Here is a 21,379-nt window from a genome sequence, read left to right on the forward strand (position 1 = left end):
TCGGTGAGCACTTCTGCCAGCTCCCTCAGTACCCTTGGGTGGATCCCATCCGGCCCCATAGACTTGGGTGTGTCTAAGTGGTGTAGCAGGTCGCTAATCATCTCCCCTTGGGTTATGGGGGCTTCATTCTGCTCCCCGGCCCTGTCTTCGGGGATGTTTCTGAACATATTATATAATGAGTCCTGAGGTCAAAAACAATGAGAGTCCATACCAGCTGTGGATCTGTTACCAAATGACCATCTGATAATCGCTTTGAATCCAAGTGGCCAGGAAATGTAAAGAAAAAAATAAGTAGCAATTGCCATTTTCTACCAGAAAAGCTTTCATTATAACATTTTTCAACCATTCAACTAGCATGTTAGAATTTAGGTTCAATTTTTGCAGGATTCTGTGTTACTTGAATGCACTCTCTTTACCTCAGGTACCTAAAAGAGAAGAGTATGATATGCCGGCACCTTCATAGTCGAACTGTTAAAAAAACGGAGACTACAGTCTGAAGTGACTGGCCTACTGTGAATACCCACGCACCGCCTTTGCCAAAGGAAAGTCAGTATGTTTGCTTGAATGTGTCATGACTGAAGAGCACTGAAAGCACAGGGGTGTTCAAAGTGCTGAAGTTTCTCTTGCAAATTATGCAACCAAAACGGAACGCACTCCGCTACAGCTCTGGAATACAAGTTGGGAACCACCTAAGAAGACGCACTAGATGCGCTGAAAGACAGATGCTGATTTTAGCTTGAAACTAGATGGGGGAAAAAAATTCTGTGAAAAGCACAAGGCTTAAACTTATTAATTTACAAAGCATTACCGAAAGTCTAGCATACAAGAAAAATATTGCAATAACCAATGTGTTAATTGTGCAGAAAATAGGGAAATTAAATATATTGTTTTCCTTCTACTAGAGAAACCTTGAATTGCATTAGTGGCAAAAGTTATTTATGTATCTAAGATTGCAGTTAGGCTTTTCACTTACCTTAAAAAAAAAAAAATCAAACCTGTGCAAGAGACACCCGAAATCCCACTGGCTTCAGATTGGTCAATGCCGAACTTGCTTAAGCTCTGAGCTACAGTTAGAAAAATATAAATGGAAACCCTCCCACTTAATAGCTACTCAGCTCTTAAACGTAAGAGGGAATTGATAGCCGAAATATCTCTTGAAATGCCAAGTGAGAACTTTAATTAAATACTGTTGCATCTGCTTGATTGGGTCCTAGAAGGCATCTCGGCATTTTTGTTGTTGAAACGAAGAATTCTATGTTACTTCCTGTGTTTCACATTTGAAAATGAGAGCTGTTGATTGAGAGAGGCTGACGATCACACCCGTGGTAGGGTTTGGTTGGTGTCCTGCCCACAGATGCAGTTTTGGGACAGTTTGGCCCCAGCACAGTGTACAGTAGCCAGCTATCGGGTCCTGTCTGGCTGAGTCATGCTGAATATTGAAGCTCAAATTGTAGAGACGTAAATAAAATCCAATTTGTGCACAATTCATTGCCCTCCTATAGTAGTCTGTTTTTTACATTGTATCTGTGTTTTGCTGCAGCTACCTTTGGCTTATGCAGATAACAAGACAAACACGGTGAGAGGGAGGGAATCAATGTGCAGAAAATGTTACCTAGAAATCACGTGGAATAAATCAAATGTAAAAAACTTTATACAGCCTGAGATGATGTTACTTGGATGGTGATTTAAAAATGAAAAGTCAATGTGCTAATTGAAGCTATTGTGGTTGGGGCAAGGGGTTTATTTTAATGTACAGCTTCTTATAATCCTATACAGGAAAACAATTATGGGCACAGAGGGGAGAAATATAAATAATGCAGCAGTCAAGATGCATGGTATTAAATAAGAGTTGCCTTAGAGGTGCAAATGTAAGTTCCTAGAAGCAACAGAAGTATGCACACAAGTGTCACTGAGATTTCCCTAGGGACCCATTCAAATACGTGTTAGCCAAGTTTCAGGAGGTATGGGACTCGCCCTAGAACATCACAGGCTGTACTTGTGAGGTAAGGTGAAATGTCAGTGAAGTCTGAAGTAGACCACAGTCAAGTTCTTACCCAAACCTGAGCAGAAGTTGTCAGTTTCAGCTGTGTCATGGAAGCACCGGCTGGCTGTATTGAAGCACTACGGAAATGGTGCTGGAGTCAGAATGGGAACAGACCTCTTTGTCTGGATTGCTGGCTTTGTTCATGCTTAAACTACTACAAGGAACAAACCCTCAGAACCTATTTGCAAAGCAATATTGAGACAGATAGCTCAAATTGATGAGCGGGGAAATAAGTTAGTCCGCACTCATTAGAACACAGTGTTACAGTGATCTCTGCCCGCACTGCGGCACCTGTTTCTTATTTGAACCAGTAAAAAGCATTTAAGTTTTTGTATGCAGAATAGGCTATTTCTGTCATATGTTCCACTTAGTAAAAGCTCAAGTAGTGGTATGAAGGTGCAATAAGAAAATATTGGAATAGGAAATATTAATAATTCCTTGGTCTGAGATTAAGAGAAATCAAAGCACTGACCACGTGGAAAAGAGTGTTTTCAAACAGGTTCTCCAATCCGCTGTGTCTGTACACAATTTCTAAACTGAGCCTTTTTTCCACCATCTGATGTTAAATACTTGAATCCTCTTTATTTTGCTTGTCCTGCTCAATTCGGAGTGAAAGATGCTGGGAAAAAAACTATGGAACATAGCCCAGATTACCTTGAGTCTGCTGGGTTTTAAGGGCTAGTGAAATAAAGCTGTGACTTTGCTGCGGTGTTAGTTCTTCGTGAATACTGTGCTGGTTGAAATGAATTGTTTCTGACACATGCAGACAAGAAGAGGGGAAGAATTTATTCCGAAGCATTATTGGATATTTAAGGTAACACAGCAAAAGAAAAGCAGATGTGACAGGAAATGGGGGTTGCTTTTGAATTCGGGGCCTAAGCTTTTACCTGTAAAGAAAGCAATTGGATTATCTGTCTTACCTGAATTTGTATTACCAAGCTACCCCATGAGAAAAATCTGGTCATCACTGGATTTCAAAAAACAAACAAAAAAAAAGCTGAAAACCCAAACCACCCCCTCAATACCAGAAGACTGATCTTCTTCAGGATATAAAATCTTCAGAAAACACAGTGCTAAGAGAAGCCCAAGATGGCCATCTAATCATTGTTTTGGTACTGAAAACATCACTGATATTGGGGCAAAGCCTGTTAAATATTTGCGTTTCTCTCACAGCTCCCCACTTTTCCCAGAGAGTCGATCCCGGTGCTTTGTTCCCCTTGGAGGGCACTGACTGGCTGCTTTCTGTCCCCGGATCAGTCTTTTTTGATATATGAAGATTTCCAAGTTCCCGCAGCCTTTCGTATTAAACCAGGCAACCCCAATCTATTTTAGCTTTCCTCTTCCTGTTTTTTGTATCATTGGCTGTTGCCGTTGCTCTCTTTTCGGTGAAATGCTCTGTAGAAGTGAGGTACCCAAGATTTGTCCTAATGCTCCAGCAAAGTCCTTACCGGAGGTAAGGAAAATGAAGCCATGACATGCATATTACATAGCTTGTTCTTGTGTTTTGTGCGTTGTTCTGCTTAAACCCCTGGTATGCAAGCACCATGTTAGACTTCAATTAGCAGCAAACCATTGGTGACTCTTGGTCAGCTTGTGATTTGTTATAACTGCGTTATTATCCGCACAGCTCCCTAATGAGTAGTTTTCCTGTACTGGAACGCTGCAGCTGCTTAATCGTACCTATGTTAAATTTGTCCTCATAGAACACAGCTGGTTTTTTCTTGGCTATTTTTCTAATTTGCCAAGATGATTTTGACATTAAAGATGTTGCTAAGAGATTTGCAGCAGTGTGTCTCCATCTTGCTGTCAGCCCCAAACGTAACAAATGGATTTTCTTCTCCTTATTTACGTCCTTAATGAAAATATTGCCTAGCAGTATATACAGGATCGATTCCGATGGGACTCAGTTTGGTCGACCTCTTCAGTCTGACTCTGAAACGTTATCTCTGATGGTAATATTTTAAGCTGGGTTTGCATTTTATGAGACATTTGTTTGGGGAATGTTTCTTTATCTTACAGATAGTTTGAAATGCTCCTAGGATAACTACCGCTAGGTACGTCCGCCGGAAGAATCTGATACCTGGGTATCTCTTCCTTCGAGCCAAAGGTTTCCGGGAAAAATATTTCTTTCTTTTAGTACTGTTTTTGACATATGATTTTTAACACGCCTTCTAATTTCTTTTAATGTAAAAAGGAATTAAAACCCCAAAAGCTGTTTTTCTGTCAAACCACCTGGAGTGTAAGTTTGGCAGCCTTCTGGTGCTTTCTCTAAACATTCATCTGCTGAGCAGGTGTTTCAGCAGTTCGTGTTCTGACCTTTCCATAATTTTTTGCTCATTTTTCTTCTTTCTCACTCTCTTCGGGATGCCCATGGTAATCTTTTTCTCTGCTTAAAGGCAACTTTAAAACTTCCCTAGAGCAGCCCATATTAGCGAGCGCTTGTGTTGTATTTCAAGGACAGTGCTATAAAAATGCAAAAATAATTATGTGGTGATTGAAAAATAATCTAGAAGTGGTTACAGGCACGTTTCCTTTACTTAATCTCATTTGCGTTTATGCTTCGAAAGCTTAAGACTTAAAACGCCTTTCTCTTTTTTTGGTGTCTGTGACTATTTGGTATAAGTAAAATAATATTCCATAACGTAAGATGGTGGCCACATCTAAACCCTGAATTTCCATGCATTTAACTTATTCTTTCGGTGGACTTGTTTAAGGCGATGCACCCTCATTCTGGACTTAAACAGGCTTTAAGCTGCTTGTTTTGGTTTAAATTTTACACATCCTTGATCATTTTGAATCAAAGTGATAGGAGCCAGAGATGAAGTCTGCGTACGGGTTTCTCCCCCGTCAGAATAAAATGGATAAACACGTTTAATTTTCAGGTACGCTGAGCTCTGCGAGCAGACCAAGTGTACAGTTCCACAGCTCAGCAGGTTCTGTGCGGAAATTGGATGTTGTATTCTGAGGCACCTCTTTTACCTTGTTCACAGCGGCAGATCGGGCGGTGGCAGGACTGTAGCTGGTGTAAACCGTCATGGCTTCATTAGGTTTGTGAGTAAAGAGCCCCAACATAGTTTTCTCCACTATGACAAATCATTTGTTCCTGTTTATAGTTCGTGAACTCTCAGAAAAGATATGCTCACTGTTAAGCGAGTGTGAGTTCCTATCATTCAGCAAGTATCCTCCAACATGCTATGCAAGCTCTTTACGCTGACAACATTTTTTCACTTCTTTTTATAAGTTCTGGACCCTGAAAAAAAGCAAAATATCTATAAGCAATAGAGCCAGGAAGATGATGTACTTGTGAACAACTTCAGTGACGACGGCAGCAGCAGGTAATGTTTTATAATCTTTGCAAGTTGCGTACGAATGCTGTATATGCAGCGTGCATATACATATATCACTATGTCTAATATACGTTTTGCTTTTACTGTTCAGCTCAGATTGCCTTAGAAGATCTGGTATTTGTCAGAAAAATACTGAAATAGAGTTCTATTAGGAAGAGTTAGTAGAATGCTTCTTTACTGATAAGCTGTTTGGGTGTATTTGGAGGTGAAGTTTCTTATTATTAAAAGAGAGAATTTTCTGTATTTTATCATTTAAGGCAAAGACTTGGGAAAAGAGAGAGCAAGGCTCAAGGGTCGCGGATGGTTTGTTAAAGTTCAGTTAAGGAACGTATCGAAAAGAGAGAGACGAGAAGTAGGCAAAAGTGGCTTTACCGGAGGGTAAAGAGAAGCCAAAGCAGCTTTGCAGTATGAAGTTCAGCGAGCTAAAATAACATAGGAAAGACAAGAGGAAAACGGAAGCAGGGAGAATAAACGGGGAAAATGCTTTGACCTAAAATTTGAATATATCTTTTCTCTCCCTATTGCAGAGGAACTTTTCAAGAGAAATTCGGTTAAGAACTGTTAGCCAGGGAAAGATCTTTGCCCGTATCCTTCAACAGCGCAAGTCCCAGTGACTCCCCGGAAGCAACAGCTGTAGCTGAGCTCTGTATCTGTAAATTGCTGCACATAAAGACGAGACTAATTAGATAAGTTCTCTAGTGATCATTCAAGTGGTACATGTATCTACTTGTGCAGGCAATGAAGTTTGTCTTTGGAAATGTAACTGCAGGAATTCTGGCTAATCAGGCTTTGGTTTTGCTGCTTAATGGAGAAATTTACGCTTTTGCATATACTCCATGTTTCCGTTTTGATTCAGAAGGTATGGGTGAAAACAGAAATGATACCTCTTTCACAAAACACGCCTCAGGGTTTTCTTCCTTGCAGCACTGTTCCCTCATGGCGGTAAAGGCCGCCGTGACGGAGGTCAGCTGTTCCTGTGTGATCTGGGGCTTGTATTTGATGAGGTTGATCAGCATTCTGCAAGAAAAGCAAAGCAAGCCCTGTGAAGCTGGGAGGTAAGCACACGGCTTACGAAGCATTTCTCAAACGCTAGTCCTGCCAAGTCCCTGTTCTGTTACTGCCCGCTTCCTTTCTACAGCTCTTTCATTTTTATTCACCACCCAGGTACGTATTTGCAGCAGGGAGCAAAGATGCGCCCCGTTCCCCTGTGCAATAAAGTATCAACGCTCATTTCTGGAGTTGCTCCACCAGAATATCCGCAAATAAACCATGCAGATGGTTTCTGTGTTGTGCGCCTTTCCAGAGGGTCCAGGACAGCGTGGGTTCACCACACCACAAGTTAAGGGCCAAAGAGGTTTTTTCTTCTTGCAGTGACAGTGGGGTGGGGGGCCAGCATGCAAGTTTTCTCTGACCGAGGCAACCAAACACCAGAGCTTTTCAGAGACTGAAGGAGCGCGTGGGGTAAGGAAAAATGCATGGGCTTTCCCGCTCTGGGAAATGAGCCGTAATTAAGTCATAAAGCTCATGCAGGACTTTAGGCAGTAGCTTCCTTGTTCTTCTGGTATCTTTTTATGCAGTGCCTTGTGCAGTTCCCGTAAAGGATGGTGGGAGGGCGTTTATCATACCTAACTTTGGATGCCTCTTGCTTCCATTCTGATGGAATACCAGGGCAGCTACCCACCTCTGAAAATGACCTTCTTCTAACCTAAGGCAGGTAAATATAGGTTGAACCAGGTGGCGGAAGAAACTGTGGCTAGCGTGACAGGAAAGAAAAGGAGCTTTGAAGAGCGGTTGAGGGGTGTACGGCTGTTTTTCCATGGCGTATTGCAGAACAAGAAGGCCAGGCAGAGCAGACCAGGGAAAGGTGAGCATCGCCAGGGTGAGAATAAGAAACGCAGGGGTAACAGAGTAAAAGAGGCATGTCTTACTCCTGCTTCTTGTGCTGTAACTTTTCGTCTTCGGTTGTACACAGGTCTTCATGGAAAGTGAACAGACCGGGAGTCAATGATAATGGCACATAATTCTCATCAATTTCTAGTTTCCCCATGCATGGCCTCCTGAGAGCGTAGGAGCTACTGCAGCAGTGGCAAACTCCTGGGTTTATAGGATCGGTCAGGTGTCTCCTACATATTTCTCCAAGCACGAGATCCAACTTTACCAAGAGAGGTGAAAAAAACAGTTTTACATTATTTTTTCATTTTCAAAAATCCCCGAAATACATGCTGCTCTTAGTAAAGTTATAAAAAATAATTGAGAATTTAAATTAAACCTTTTTTGTAAGATAGAAAACAGTTTATATTTCTACCAAATGCTGACTTTTGTCAGTGCAACAAGGGCTCAGATTTTTCAGAATGAAGATGTATATGCAGTTTTAGGGACTGTCCTTTGCGCGTAGAAATGATGTGATTTGTTCATAAAACCGTGCTTGCGTTTGATTTGTTTTCATCAGCAGGATTTCTGTGGGTATGTTTGGCCGTGCTTGTAAAGGTGATGTACAAATGGGTGGCTGGAGGACAGGCTGAAGCTTTTTAAGTACTTTGGTTTACGGGCCCGGAGAATTCTTACAGAAGAGCTATACAAAATTGATCCTTTTCATAGAGCACTACAGCTTCAGGCATCTAGAAAGGATGAACTCAGACAAGAGATCATTAACTTCGGAGGGAACAGGGTCGGATTGCCTGCACTGTGTAACTGTTAACCGCTTAGCGCTAGCCTGACAATTTCCTGATCCTCCTGTAGTTTAATTCAAGCATTAACTTCAATGATGCTGTTACGCTTACTTCGGGCATGTATCTGGAAGTGCACCTTCAGGCCAGCTCAGTAGCTCAGTGAACGTTTTTCTCATTTACCTTTACTCCAAGCTGTCAGTCCCTGCTGGCAGCAGAATTTGTGGCAGAGTTTCAAGAACAAGTAGGACCAAGATACGGAAGAAAAATACTCACATTTTCCTCGGCACAAGGCAGTAGCTTGTCCTGGCTTAACTGGCAGCATTTGGAGCCAATTGCAGTCATTTGCTTGGTGAATTTTATCAGCTCTGCAGATGTCAGCTGAGGCATCTTCTTGGTGAAGCTCATGAGAAGCCTGAAAAGATAATTTATTTGGTATTGGTGGTTTTCTTCCACCAGGCAGCAGTGAGCAAGCCACTGCCTTCGCGTGTGTGAAGCTCCAGCCAAACCCCACAGAACGCTCATTAGTACAAGGGCAGGACTAAGCCTGGTGCTTATAAGCTCAAGCAGGCAAGTGTAAGCGTGCTCTGTTTGTTTGAGCTCTCTCCTTTTTCTGACAAGTCTCTTACCAGGCTAAACAAATAAAATTAACGATAACATTGCCAGTTGTGTTGGCGGGCCCTCTTACCAGATGGTACGTAAGTTTTTCCCATGTTATTCATTTCCCTGGGAGTGTAGGGAGCTTGTCTAAGAGCAAAATTGAACTCGAGTGACTTCTTGGCAGACTAGATGAGGGCAAAAGATGAGCTTAAAAAAGTTGAATGGTTTTTTCTTTTAGAAAAACTGTGCTTATTAACCATCGTGGCCAGGAAAACCTTAACAACTGATACAACAGGCAGATGCAGCCCACCAGGTTTGTTGGAAACCTCTAGTTCCCAAGGTCTTTTAAAGATCAAACATGCTCGGGAGTGCCAAAAGCCCCGTGTATCTCCCCAGAGAAGGCTAGCTGAAGCCTAACTTTAAGTATGCAAGCTGTTTAGAGGTTTCACTGAGATTGCTTACATACTTTAAGTTAGGCATGTGCTCATTAACGTTGCAAATCAGGGCCAAAGTTCCTCCAGGAGGCTTGTGCCTGCATGTTGCATTTAAGCATAGCATGTGGTTCAGCTAGTCCGGTTTTGCTCTGTCTACTGTAGTTAGATTTTTGTTACAATTGTTCATGTTTACATCTGCTGCAGGAGCTGGATAGAGCGAAGTCTTTTGCAAAAGACACAGCACCTCTCGTTTGGCCAAATTTATGACAAGTTACAGCTCACAGCTCAAAATGCAGCTATACAGCGAGAACGTCATGGGAAACATGGATGGGAGATGGATCAAGTTGTCACTTCACTACTTCATGAGTGGGGTTAAGGAGAGAACTCATGAGAGGCCAGAACGTTGTCTTGGAAAAGATTAAAAAAAAAAAATCCTAGAAGCTGTTAATATATTGGTCCAAATATTCAAGTGATGTCTTTTAGCCCAGCTTTTTTGACATGCGTGGCTTTACTCCAGCCCGAGTTGTGCCCAGCTGGTCCAGGAGTAATGGAAGCATATAAAAAAGTAATACTCGTTTTGGAAATAGTAATCTCCTTTCTCCTTGTAAATGTCGCAGCTTGTCTTCATGACACTTTCAGTTTCATAAATGTGTTTCTTCAGTTCTTCCTTCTGAAAAAAAAGAATTAATCTGAGGAGTCGTCGTATCAGGGGGAATGCAGAATGCCCTATTGCCTCGTGATAAGGCCTGGATAGCTATAGCTACCTCTCACCTGATATATACCACCCATTCTTAATTCCGTTAGGAAATCCTCATCTGTCTGTAACCTCTATAAACCGCCTGAGTGTGATAAATGTTCACCTTCAATCACCTTGAAATATTTAATTGTGTATGACTGATGGAAGGCTAGGTCAGGGGCACAGGGTGGCTCCTAACTTGAGATATTTACAACGCTGCTGTCTTTATCTGAGACAATAACCGTAAGCGCTTTTTACATTTGCAAGAGGGCGATCAGCACCGCTGGGGAGCCCAAAAGAGAGCAGGGCTCACAGAAACGTTAGCTCCATCCCTTTCCCCGGCATCTCTGTCTATCCATGTTAAATTGCTTCGCAGTTGAAGATTGCAAAGGCTCTGTTGGTGCTTTTTCCGTATGGGAATCAGTCAGGCCTTGTAATATTTTCTGGGTTCGTTACAGGAGCTGTGGGTACTTGCTGTAGACCTGGAGCAAGGATATTCACTATTTAGCCAGAACCAGTCACGTGGTCACACGCTTGAATCCATCAGCATGTTGTGCGAAGCACAACGGCACGCACCCCTCTGCTGAAGCAGTCGTCTGGAGCACCGGTTTTGCAGCACTCCTTCAGTAGGTCCTCGTATCCTTTACCAATTCTTAAAAGCATTTGAGCAGAAAATTCAGGGTGTCTCCTGGAATATTCATACAGAAACCTGCAATATGTGGAGTATCAGGAATTAGAGATAAGCCAAAACAACTGCCCTCAAGAGGTCGGGGGTGGTAAGGACAGCAGGGGTGCTTTTGGGATGCTTTTGTCTGATACCTGGTGGAACAGGGAGGATTTCACAGCATCTCAGCCTGGGTCTGAACCTGAACAAAACGTGGCTGGCTGAGCACAGCATTGCCTGAGCAAGTCCTGTGCGTGTAACAGTCCCAGCTCAGTGTTAGCTTGGGTCAAGCATAGCTTAGAGCTTTGTGGGACTTGGGGTTTGCATCTTTGTTTAAGCCTATCTCAATGATAACGAAATAATTTCCAGTAACAGACCCATTTCTCAGTGCATGCTGAAACGATTAGCTCTGCTGAAGCAGTCACCCTGCACAGCAGTCGTGCCCAATAGATTAGCTGCACTTTTCATAAATGGAAGTGATGTATGTTATTGCAAGCGAATTATCCGTCTTTGGGACTCGATGCTGTTTCTGTTGCAGTCTGTGGCGTTCTTGCCCAAGTTTACCCTGCCTGTGCGGGATCAGGGCTTCATTGCAACAAGGAACACGGCTAGAACAGAAATGGACCAATCCTGTTTGAATCAAGACACGAGTCTGACTTAAACAAGTGTTTTTGAATTCCCACTTAAGAGCAGATCAGAGCTATATTTTGGGCCTGAGATCAGAACTGATAGTACCTAAATTTCACATGCGTTTCTTCAATTTTGTCTCTGAAATAACAATTGTCCCTGTTCTGCATTTGTTCCCATTCCATACCTTCTAGGGTTGAGTGGTGTTTTACTAAGATCAACTTGCACGGTATCCCATGCTTACGTGCTCACAGAGCAGACAAATCTGAGGCTGCTGAGCTGGGCTTTAACGTCCAAACTGTCATCTTTTAACCCAAGTATTGAAACAGCAAAATTGAAGAGTAGAAGATGACCCACATTACCTGGCTAAGTGTGTATCTTTTTCCTGAGCAAAACGTTCACATATTCCTTTGTCTTCTATAAACTCCCTGACGTGGGGGGACAAGTCTGCAGGTTTGTCGTCATTTTCTGCATTAACTATGCATTCGCTTCTTTGTAACAGAGGCTTTTCACAGCACTTCTTAATTCTACTTGATAGGATGTCTTGGTTGGTGCAGACATAGTGTAGAATTTCTTCCTGTAAAGCAAAAAAGGGAAGGAAGGGCGTTTTACTGGATTTTGGTCCTTTTTTTTTTTTTTTTAATCAGTGGTTTTTTATCTCCATTTTACAGACAGAGAAGGTGACTCCCAAAGAGAAGAGGTGGCTGGCCAAAACTGTGAAACAGACATCTGGCAGAACAAGGAACAAGACTGAAGTCCTGTTGATCTATTTGCTGCAGTCCCTTGCTTGCCATTTGATAGGTGCTCCTAGGTAACCACCTAAACGGAGACGTTAGCTGTCTCGCTAGACACCGCAGACAAGCAGTGAGATAAATGGATTTGGTATGTTAGAAGAAGGTAGAGAACAGAGGACGGGCAGATACGGTGTTTTGCCGCAAGTTGCTCAGAAAATACATGGCACAGCTAGGAGCTGCAACCAAATCTGCTGAAGCAGTGTCAGGTCATTTTAGTCACAAAGTTGATCTTTCTGCCCTGGTTGATGACTTTACACCAGGAAAACTCAAATGGGAAAATCAAGCAGGTTTTTAGACTGAAGAGTTAAACTCCGGTTTTGGAGAGCAATCAGTACAGCACGGGAGGAAAAAAAAAAAAGTCTGAAAACAACAAAAAAAATGCATTCAATTTCTGCAAACATAAAAATATTAAATGAGTTTTACCCTATCGTGCATACAGTCCAGCATTTCTCCACGACAGCAGTCCTTGTGCATGTTAGCAATATCCATCACGAGTTTGTTAACAGTAACGAAATCGGCTTTAGGGAATTTTTGGCTTATCTGAGCAAGTTTCCTACAATGAAGAAAAATAGTTATTGTTTATATTCACAGTGTGAGACTGTGATAGCTGTCGTCATTTTTCTGCGGAGGGGTTATCCAAGCTGCTCAGGAATGGTCTGTCCCTGCTGCCACTGAAGTTAACAAATAAATGTCCCTTGAAGGCAAGAGCTGAGATTTTCAGAGTTATCTAAGGATCCTAGGTGAATTTCAGTGCGAGGTGGTGGAAAGAAATGTGGTAGGTGAGCATGAAATTACAGGAGCAACCTCCTGTCAAAAATGGTTAGGAGAGGTGAGTGGTATTTTGCTCACAGTCACTCTAACCTTCATCACAGAGAGATGCGTTCTTTTCAAACTTTGGGTTGAGATTTTGAAAGCTAATGGCAGTTTGTAAGTGAGTGCTGTCATGCATCGATTTGTATTCCTAATCTGTATTCCTTGTTAGCTGCTGCTAGTGACCTGCACACAAAAAGGACATGGCTGGTATTCGGGGTCACTCTACTGTGTGCAGGTGTGGAGCCACCCACAGCTAACATGAAACATCCACGCTTTATTCCAAAGTAATGATAAACACGGGGAAGACTCACAGAGCCTTTATGGTCCTTTCTCCAAACTTCTTCAAGATTCCACATGTGTGTTCCTGCCTCAGGCCATCTTCTTTTACTGGCTTCACCACCTTTGGTGCCTGGTAGAAAGAAGATGCAGATCATGAAAGTGGAAGAAAAGACAAGACAAGGCTTTTACGTTAAAACTACTGCGGCGATGGTTTTTGAAACAGGGATTTTTTAATAGCGAAAGAAAACTGCTGTCCAAGCTGTAATAGGAACTAACGGTTGTGCTTGCTATTTAGTCACCAGCATTTATTAAGTAAGCGTTCTGTGAAAAGAAACCAGAACCCTTTTAGACAATAGTTTGGGCAATAGTTTTTGGCACAGGGGAAGAAATCGTCATCTGGGAGCTACGTGACTGGCTTTGCATTACTACGAGCTAATGTTAAACTATGCCATCGCTTGCAGCCCAGCCGAGCTGCGTGGAAGGCATATTCAGCCATTCAGCAAGGGCAGGTTGCCCGTGCTTATTTTCCGCCGTTACGGGTAGTTTGCTCTGAGTTTCTGACACTGGTTACGTGTGGGGCATGCCTCTGCGGTGCAAATGCTCGGCCGAGCAGGAGATGTGTCAGGGGGCTATCAACAGGAAAAAAAAGTCAGATTTCTGCACTATGCATAGCACCACATCCTCTCTCGGCATCCTTACGACAAAGCCGGTGCAGGCAGCAGAGTCGGGGTGTGCGGTGATGCTATCGCAGGGCGTGGGGACTGCATTGGGCTCCCCGTAAAGGTACATCTGCCCAACACCCCCAAGTCGGGCATTTTCGTTTAGGAGTTCAGGCTATAATTCAAGAGAGCATTTGAGTCTGATTTCGGCCTGTCCTTAGCAACGTGAATTCTAATATCAGGTTCAGATGCTAAAAAAGAAATGGCTGATATCTCTGCTTCGGTATTTGTTTAGCTATAGGAAAGTCCCTGGTTGTATATTAATAAACTAAAACCCTGCGGTGAAATACCTGTCTCCGAAAGCATTCCTCCAGGTTATGAGTGGGGTCTTCAGCCCTTCCGCAGCAGTTCTTCATCATCTCGTCATACCGGGTAGCGACAGAAAGGATTGTTGGGGCGTAGAGGAAAGGATGCCTTCTGGAAACCTCATAGATAAAACTAAAACCGAGAGAGAAATGCCTTTAGTTTCGGAGTAAGCCCTGACATGCAGGGGGCAGCATCTGCCATATATTAAAATGATAGCTACTAAAAGTGATTGTTTTCCTGTAGTAATGACAAGCTGTATAGTGCGGTGTTTATCTTGGAACAATTCTGATGGCGCTGACGTTTTCCTGGAAACTGAAGTCTCAAATCCTGCCAGTTCTGGCTTAGAGGCAGCAAAACATCTGCTGGGCTTTTAAGGATCAAAGGGAAGCCCCTGGTTTCAGATGAGTATTTTACACAGACGGCAATAAAATAGGCCAGATTGTTTGTCATTTGGACCTACATTCAAGGCAGGAGGTGACAGAACGGGCTTCGCATAACGACAGTTACAGCTAGATGAATTATGCAACTCATGGACATTAGGAAGAAGAACAAGTACGAGACTACAGAGAATCTTAGACTGAACTTATTGGTCGATGCTGCATTTGCTGTCTCTAGGCTCATAACTGTCATATCTAGGCAACAAATCTACGACTTATTTACTTACTATCCTGTTAATGAATGTTGATGCTGTGAATGATTTTTGCAGGCGGCTTCAGCATTTGGCCTTTCAAAAGGAGAAATGAACCCTCTCGATGAATTTTTAAGGGAAAAGAAGCAGTCATTTCTTTCAGGATCCTTTTTAGCACAGCAATCGGTAAACCTGGGAAGATTTTCCTCCTGGCATATTGTATCGAGGAAAATCCTGTCCTGTGAAAAATTAGAAAAAAATTAATTTGTGTGAGGATTCCATTTTACTCCTGAGCTCTCTGAGGAGGCCGCTTTAAGGCAACAAGCCCTGACTTGCATAAACTCACAGTTTCTCTCTTCATTACCTCCTGCTTTGACTGCAGTGAAAATTAGACTGACCTCTAAAACCTCTAAGTGATGATTTCTCAACCTCTGATACCTACTGTTATGCCAAGACAGACTTCAAAGGGGAATGGTTTTCAAACACTCTGAACTGACAACGCTCTTCAGACCCTCTTTCTTGATAACAGTCAAGATGATTGTTCAATTTGTCTACTGCGGTTTGCAGCATAGCAGGTTCTATGCTTTTCTAATTACAGTCGGGTTCGTACAACGAGGAGTTTCTTGTTCATCAAGTAGCAGTGCTCAAGTCCGCCGGTCAGACACGCCTCAGCTGGGAACTCTTTTAATTCAGGGTTTGTTTCGGTGTGTCTAACAAATCAGAAATGAGTCGTGACACAGACTGACATTCATGTTTCATGATTCAATCTGCCAGCTCCAAAAATGTGGTGGTGCAGACACCATCAAAAACCAGGAATGTGAGTTAATGGAGTGGAGCAAATGCCTACAAACATCGTATTTGCTAGAAATACCTAATTTGGCTCCCAAATTTTGCTACACCAGCCATAAAAGCACAACTTTCTGAACATCTTTTAGAAAGATACAGGTCACGGATTTCAGAAGATGCCGTGATAGTTGGGGTGGGGGAAGGAGAGGGGCTTCATTTTCCTCCACTTATCTTGAGATGCCTTACAGATGGGAGCCTGGAGAATGAGTCAATAAGGCCAAACATGCACACACAAGGAAGTCACGTCTCTTAATGATGTGTTCGTGCCTCTTTGGAAAAATGCATACCAGGGCTCTGAAATTACAAGTCACTTCTGAAAGTGTTTGCCACATCAGAAGCACAAATGTGCTTACCAAAGGCTTCAGACAATCCGGGTTGCCTCTGGCTGCGGCAGCGCACTTTTTGGCAAGGTCTGTGACGTCTTCAGCCATTTTAACGGCTTTGCCAAACGTGCCTCCTTGCACATGCTGAGCAAACATGATCATGGCACTAGAGAAGAACACACAGCATTAAACCTGTTGCTGGCTACCTAAAAACTAATTACAGAACTTTCACATGTGAGACAGTAGGAGGGTCCCTATCACCGCGGGCTGAGTTGGCGCGGGCTGGCAGAACGGGTGAGCCTTTGACTCGCAGTACAGGTTCATTTCCAAATGACACAAGGATCTTCAGTGGCAGCAAATTTGCAAGTAGACGCTTTACCTGGACAACTTACATGGCTTTAAAATTTTTCTCCTGCAGCTGAGAAAAACGCTGGCCAATGCTGTTTTTTTCCTCTGAAAAACAAGATAATTTGAATAAAAAATGTTTAGTAAATGCTTCATCAAATACCTTCTTTTTTTTTTTTTGGTACTGGAGACTTGGAGAAAGACAATTCGGTGCCTGGGGTACTAGCACTGGGAGTAGGAAGGCATAAGATTGAATTTCCTATTTGACTTAAGCATGAGGATGCGAAACTGTTTCTGACCTACAATATAACAGGGCCAATAGAATTTCCCTGTCTAGCCCAAGCGTTGCAGGGAGGAATACACTAAAACCTGGAGGGCATTCAGCCACTTTGATGATGCGCTTCACATGATTAAATAAGCATCTTTCTTACAAAACACCTTTTAACCTTGCCGCAGCTATTTAAAGGTGTGCTTGACCACTCTTTAGCTACAGATCAAGGATTTTCTGTGCAGAAAACATGGGATAAATTGAGGACTACATTGGTAGGCAAAGCTCTTCAAAAAGTCACAGAGCTGCAGCTTATTTTAATTTTAAACTAACGGGCCTGTTTCCAAGCCAAGACGTTACTGTCTCACCCGGGTGTCGGTAAGGCTGAGATCAGCGTAAAAGGATCAAACAAACGAAAGAAATAAGCTAGCTTCTTCCTCTGAGTAACGTGGGGGTGTCAATTGAGACGACAACATGAGATAAATAACACAAACATCGGTTCTGTTTTACACTGTTGGACCGTTTAGTGCATTTGGAAGTTATAAAGATGAAAAAAAAGTTGACTAATGATAACAATATGTAATGTGAAAGACGCATCTGAACCGCACAGTATCGGAGGTTTTCAGTTGTCTCATTTTAGGCACTTAACCTTAGTGAGAAGTGTGGTCATTGTAGGCTCCGTCAGTAGTCGGTGAAGAGGGAGTAAGACCCCTCCGAAGGATAATACAGAGCAATAGCGTAACTTAGCTACTCTGAATAGCCAGTCCCTCTCGGGACTTCTCTGTCTCGCTTCCTTGCGGACTGTGGAGGGAGGCTGGAACAACCACAGGCAGTGGTTTAGCAGTTTTTGGAGTACCTAAAATCAGTGGCGCAACCACATCCCTGTGGATTAAATTACCCCTCAATCGACTTCCTGTCAGTAATCGCTGTCCGACCTGCACTCTACAGAGATTCTCAAGCCATTAAGAAGCAACACATCTAAGGTTGATCACAAAAAATTTATACAGATAGAGTTTTGTTGTATACCTTTGACCCATAAGAAAATACCCACGTAGAACTGGCAGCGGCAAAGTGAGACACCAAATAACCTTGCATGCGAAGTTGCAGCCATCGGTATTATACAAAAGAATAGAGTAAAAGTATGAGATATAATCTTACCTATGTCCCGATAACTTCTAGGCAGGGCTTTGACTACAGTAAGGCTCACCAATAAAATAACATAAATTATTGTTCTCCAATTCATACTGTCAGGTTTTGGCAGGGGCCTGGGGTGAGCGTGGTTCATCTGTGAAAGGCAGAAAGAATTAAGGGGAAAGAGTTACTTTTATACTCTCCCAAATGATTTCTGGTTAATCAAAACCCTTTTACTGTCATATATAGCGTTAGCCCTTTTGGAATATTCCCACAATAATTAGACATGCCATTATTTGCTCACTATGATGAACTGACCAGCTTGTTGCAAAGAAGGGACCTTGGAGGCTCTTTTTTTTCCTGAAATTTAGACAAATAGATATTTTTAACTTATCACACTTCAAACAAGAAGTTTAAACACTCCTTGGGCTTTTTATTGTGCTTACTGATCTCATCGACTTACAAATTTGTTCAAAGGTGATTGCTGCGCAGGAGACGCCTTCGTAACACATTGTTGACTGAAAAATCCCAAGTTCAGCTGTTAACCTGATATTTTTGCACCCCTCCTTGCTGTACAAGCTCTCTCTTCTTCCCAGGGTGTCATGGTGAAAAGGCTGAACTAAGTACCCCCTACAATATTGTTGCCGCATTAACAATTACCATGAAAATGTCTCCAAATCTCGGAACAAAATCAACTCCAAAACTGTAGAATGAAGGGAAAAATTCCAGTTAATACAGTTATTTTACTGACTTCTGAAAAAGTATGCTGTAAGCATCAGCATGATAAAAATGACAAAGTTTTGGAGATAGAATGGCTTTAAAGAGCCACAGGTATTTGTAACAAAGAGGTAGATGGGCAAGGCTACGTGTATTCGGTCTGAAGGAAGAGGCAAAGACGGAGCTTTTTATTTCTTTAGAGAGAAAATGGCAATACTCCTTGTTCCATGCTGCAGGAAGACGGTAAGGGTTGCTTGTTATCACATGAGATGGTATCAAAAAGAAAAAGCGTTCTGAGTGGGAAGATGGGAGCACGATCATCAGAGCAGGAGATCTGAAATCTAAGGTGAAACCACATTTGTTGAGGAAGACACAAATAAACTGTCACACTGTTAACTAAAAAGCCCCACAGGAAATAGAGAAATCTACTTGAAAGAAAGAGGTCTGGAGGTTATGGACCGTATTTCTACACGCGTGATCCTCATTAAGTCCATAGGAGCAGATCAGAGAAAGCTTTTCTCATCCAGCTGTTTCCAAAAAGCCGATTCCCTTACGCTCTTGGGAGTCAGCGCTATCCCACGTCCGCTAGCTGCAGATTCCTCCCTCCAGCCCCCTGGGCTCGGCAGCATCCCGCGTTGAGGCTGCCAGCACGGAGTCCCCGCGGGGGCCATCTGGGGACCGTCCAGTGTGTTCCTGCTTCCATTTCCCCAGAAGTAGCAGGGAGATCCTCTCATTTTCAGAATAACACCTCAGTACAACCTTGTTACTATGAGCTGTAAAAGTGAAGGGGGTGGGGGGTGTATTACTCGAGGTAGAGCTGCAGAAACAGCTGAGACACTGATGTCAGAGACTTTGTATAGCAGGTTCTTCTCTGGCCCCGAAGAGTGTGTTTCAGAGGTTATGTACATGTAATGTGTTGTCCTAAGTATTTCTGGAAGCTGCACTTGGCTGCTGCATTTAAAATCCTTTAAATTAAATTTCTCCACTGCCCTTTTCCATGCTCAGCAGGATGGCTAACTACTTTTCACTTTTCTTTGAAAATACTTGCCGCTATTCGGGTGGCAACCTGCCTATTTACAGTGAACGCTCTCTCATTTGCAGGAGGGAAATGTATGTATAGAATTTAACTGGAAAGAAAGAGTGTGGCAAACACTAGAAATGAGATCCGATGAAGAGTTTAGGTCCTCATTATGAGTTCCCGTTGTCCTTCAAAGTACGGAAACCATGTTGACCCATTCAGTTTTACACCTATTGAGAACCCAGCTGTTTCCAGAACTTCTTAGAAACTGTCTTACAAGGTCAAGATAGAACTAAAAGCAGCTGATGGCCCTCAGGGTGTGGAATTGTGAATTCCCACCAGCTGAGGATGGGGGGGGGGATGCTCAGTACACTCTTGAAATGCCTGTGCAGTTAGTCTCTTAGAGTCCTTTTGCTCTGTGTCTTATACTCCAAAGAGGTGAGTTAGTTTTTAGTGGATATTTCTTTTTGATGTTATTCACCAATTTTAGGGGAAGGTCTCTGTGTCTTAGGCTGGTGTATGTTTCTGATAGACTTCAGTCACTGATTATTTTTCCCAAACTAGGCCAACAAATTGCAAATGTGTGTGCCCAGAGCTCAGCTACTTTTGTTTCTGTTCTTGTTACTGAGAGCAGAATTTGTGAATCCTCCTTTTGCTTGGGTTGGTTTCCTCATGATTGTATCAATACTTTAATTATTTTTCTTGAAATTCAACAATGGTGTTTTCTGGTGATGTCAGTAGTATGTGTATAGGATTCAATTACATCCTTTCTTCTTACTTGGAGAGTCTCATTCTTGTCGAATCCTGAGCATTCACTCTAAAAGAGTAATGTTCATAGAACGTTCATGCACCTGGAAGAACTCAGCTTCTTCCCAAGTAGTAAGGTTTGTCTTTAAAAAGATCTGAGCTGCTCTGATGTGATATTTGGAGCTACTTTCCCTGTAAGTAACTTCAAGTACTGGGATGTGCTGTGTAAGAGGCATGTAAGAGGCATGTTGGAAGTTATAAACTGTTTTATAAAGAAACTATCTTTAAGTACTGGGATGTGCTGTGTAAGAGGTATGTTGGAACTTATAAACTGTTTTATAAAGAAACTATCTTTCGTGTTTGTGTTTTTAGATGGAAATACCATGTAAGGAAGCTGGATAGACTTTATCTGATTATGTATTTTTGAATACATCTTGTTTTGGTAATGGGGTCTCCTGCCTGGAGAAGAAATGATACAGCAACAGCTATGAAACATGAGTTGGTGATTTCCCCCTTCCTCCTTCCCAGTGTTCTGCTCTGTTCCAGACCCGGATCACCGCAGGCCCCATCAGTTCCTTAGGTAATGGAATTCTTTTCTCATCCCAGGGAGCCTACTGCAGGCAGCTAACCTTAGCACTGTCTGGTGCGTGTTTACCCCCGGGTCATCTGGTACGTAGGACATCAGCAGTTCTCCAGCTCCGATATCTCTCATCTAGCGTGCAGAGCCATTTGGTGGTGGCAAGAACAAGTTGCCAGCACTTTCCCCCTTGCCCCAGAGGAGAGAGGCCTCTCCGTGGGTTGCCTTGACATCTATTTCAGTGTGTTAGGCTGTGCTGCTTTATGGCCCTGTGCAACTGACATCCCTGGGTGAGTGGTTGCTTTAATTTTACAGAAGTGATCAAATTCTATTCCGAAGAAATGTATACTAATTATGAAGAGTGACAGTCCCAGCTTGTGTCAACTGGTTCTGCTGAAGGCAAGGTAATTATCCCAATTTACATTAGCTGAGAATCTAGGCCAAGTTTTCTGATGTGGCAGCTTTTGGGGTTTTTTTTGCTGGTCAGCTGGGGCATGGGCTGGCCAGAGGAGGACTGGAAATAGCACTGAGAAGTAGCATTCTTGTAATAACTGCCCGTATGTTAGCATGTAAAGGATGAACTTCTTGTAATTTACCATGTTTCTGGCAAAGCAGTCTTTGCTGGTAATTGAGACATTATTTGCAGTATTGTAAATATCTGAAGATGGAGCCCTAGGAAGTTTCTTGGGTGAAGAAAACCAAAAACATGAAAAAGAGGGGGGGGGGGGGGGGGAAGAAAAAGAAGCTGGA

The 21,379-nt window shown here is 42.7% G+C and overlaps 2 protein-coding genes across 2 annotated transcripts in view; one reads left to right on the plus strand and one right to left on the minus strand.

The window, feature by feature from the left end:
• RASSF6 (Ras association domain family member 6) overlaps window positions 1-497 on the plus strand; it is a 15,954-nt gene extending 15,457 nt beyond the window's left edge. Inside the window, exon 10 of the mRNA XM_009279326.1 lies at window positions 422-497. Within this exon, the coding sequence (XP_009277601.1) occupies window positions 422-497 (76 nt within the window). The remainder of the gene's footprint in view (window positions 1-421) is intronic.
• Window positions 498-5,249: 4,752 nt separating this feature from the next.
• LOC103898944 (alpha-fetoprotein) lies at window positions 5,250-20,764 on the minus strand. The gene is made up of 17 exons (XM_019472080.1): window positions 20,682-20,764; window positions 18,037-18,088; window positions 17,889-17,934; window positions 17,598-17,726; window positions 16,219-16,279; window positions 15,857-15,992; window positions 14,694-14,896; window positions 14,014-14,161; window positions 13,037-13,134; window positions 12,336-12,465; window positions 11,481-11,695; window positions 10,404-10,536; window positions 9,664-9,761; window positions 8,334-8,472; window positions 7,320-7,543; window positions 6,276-6,408; window positions 5,250-5,294 (listed from the first exon to the last, which is right to left on the minus strand). Exons 1-17 carry the CDS (start codon window positions 20,762-20,764, stop codon window positions 5,250-5,252), a joined length of 2,073 nt encoding a protein of 690 aa, XP_019327625.1.
• Between the last annotated feature and the right edge of the window lie 615 nt (window positions 20,765-21,379).

Source organism: Aptenodytes forsteri, unplaced genomic scaffold, assembly GCF_000699145.1.
Source record: "Aptenodytes forsteri isolate BGI_AS27 unplaced genomic scaffold, ASM69914v1 Scaffold467, whole genome shotgun sequence".
Lineage (NCBI taxonomy): Eukaryota > Metazoa > Chordata > Aves > Sphenisciformes > Spheniscidae > Aptenodytes > Aptenodytes forsteri.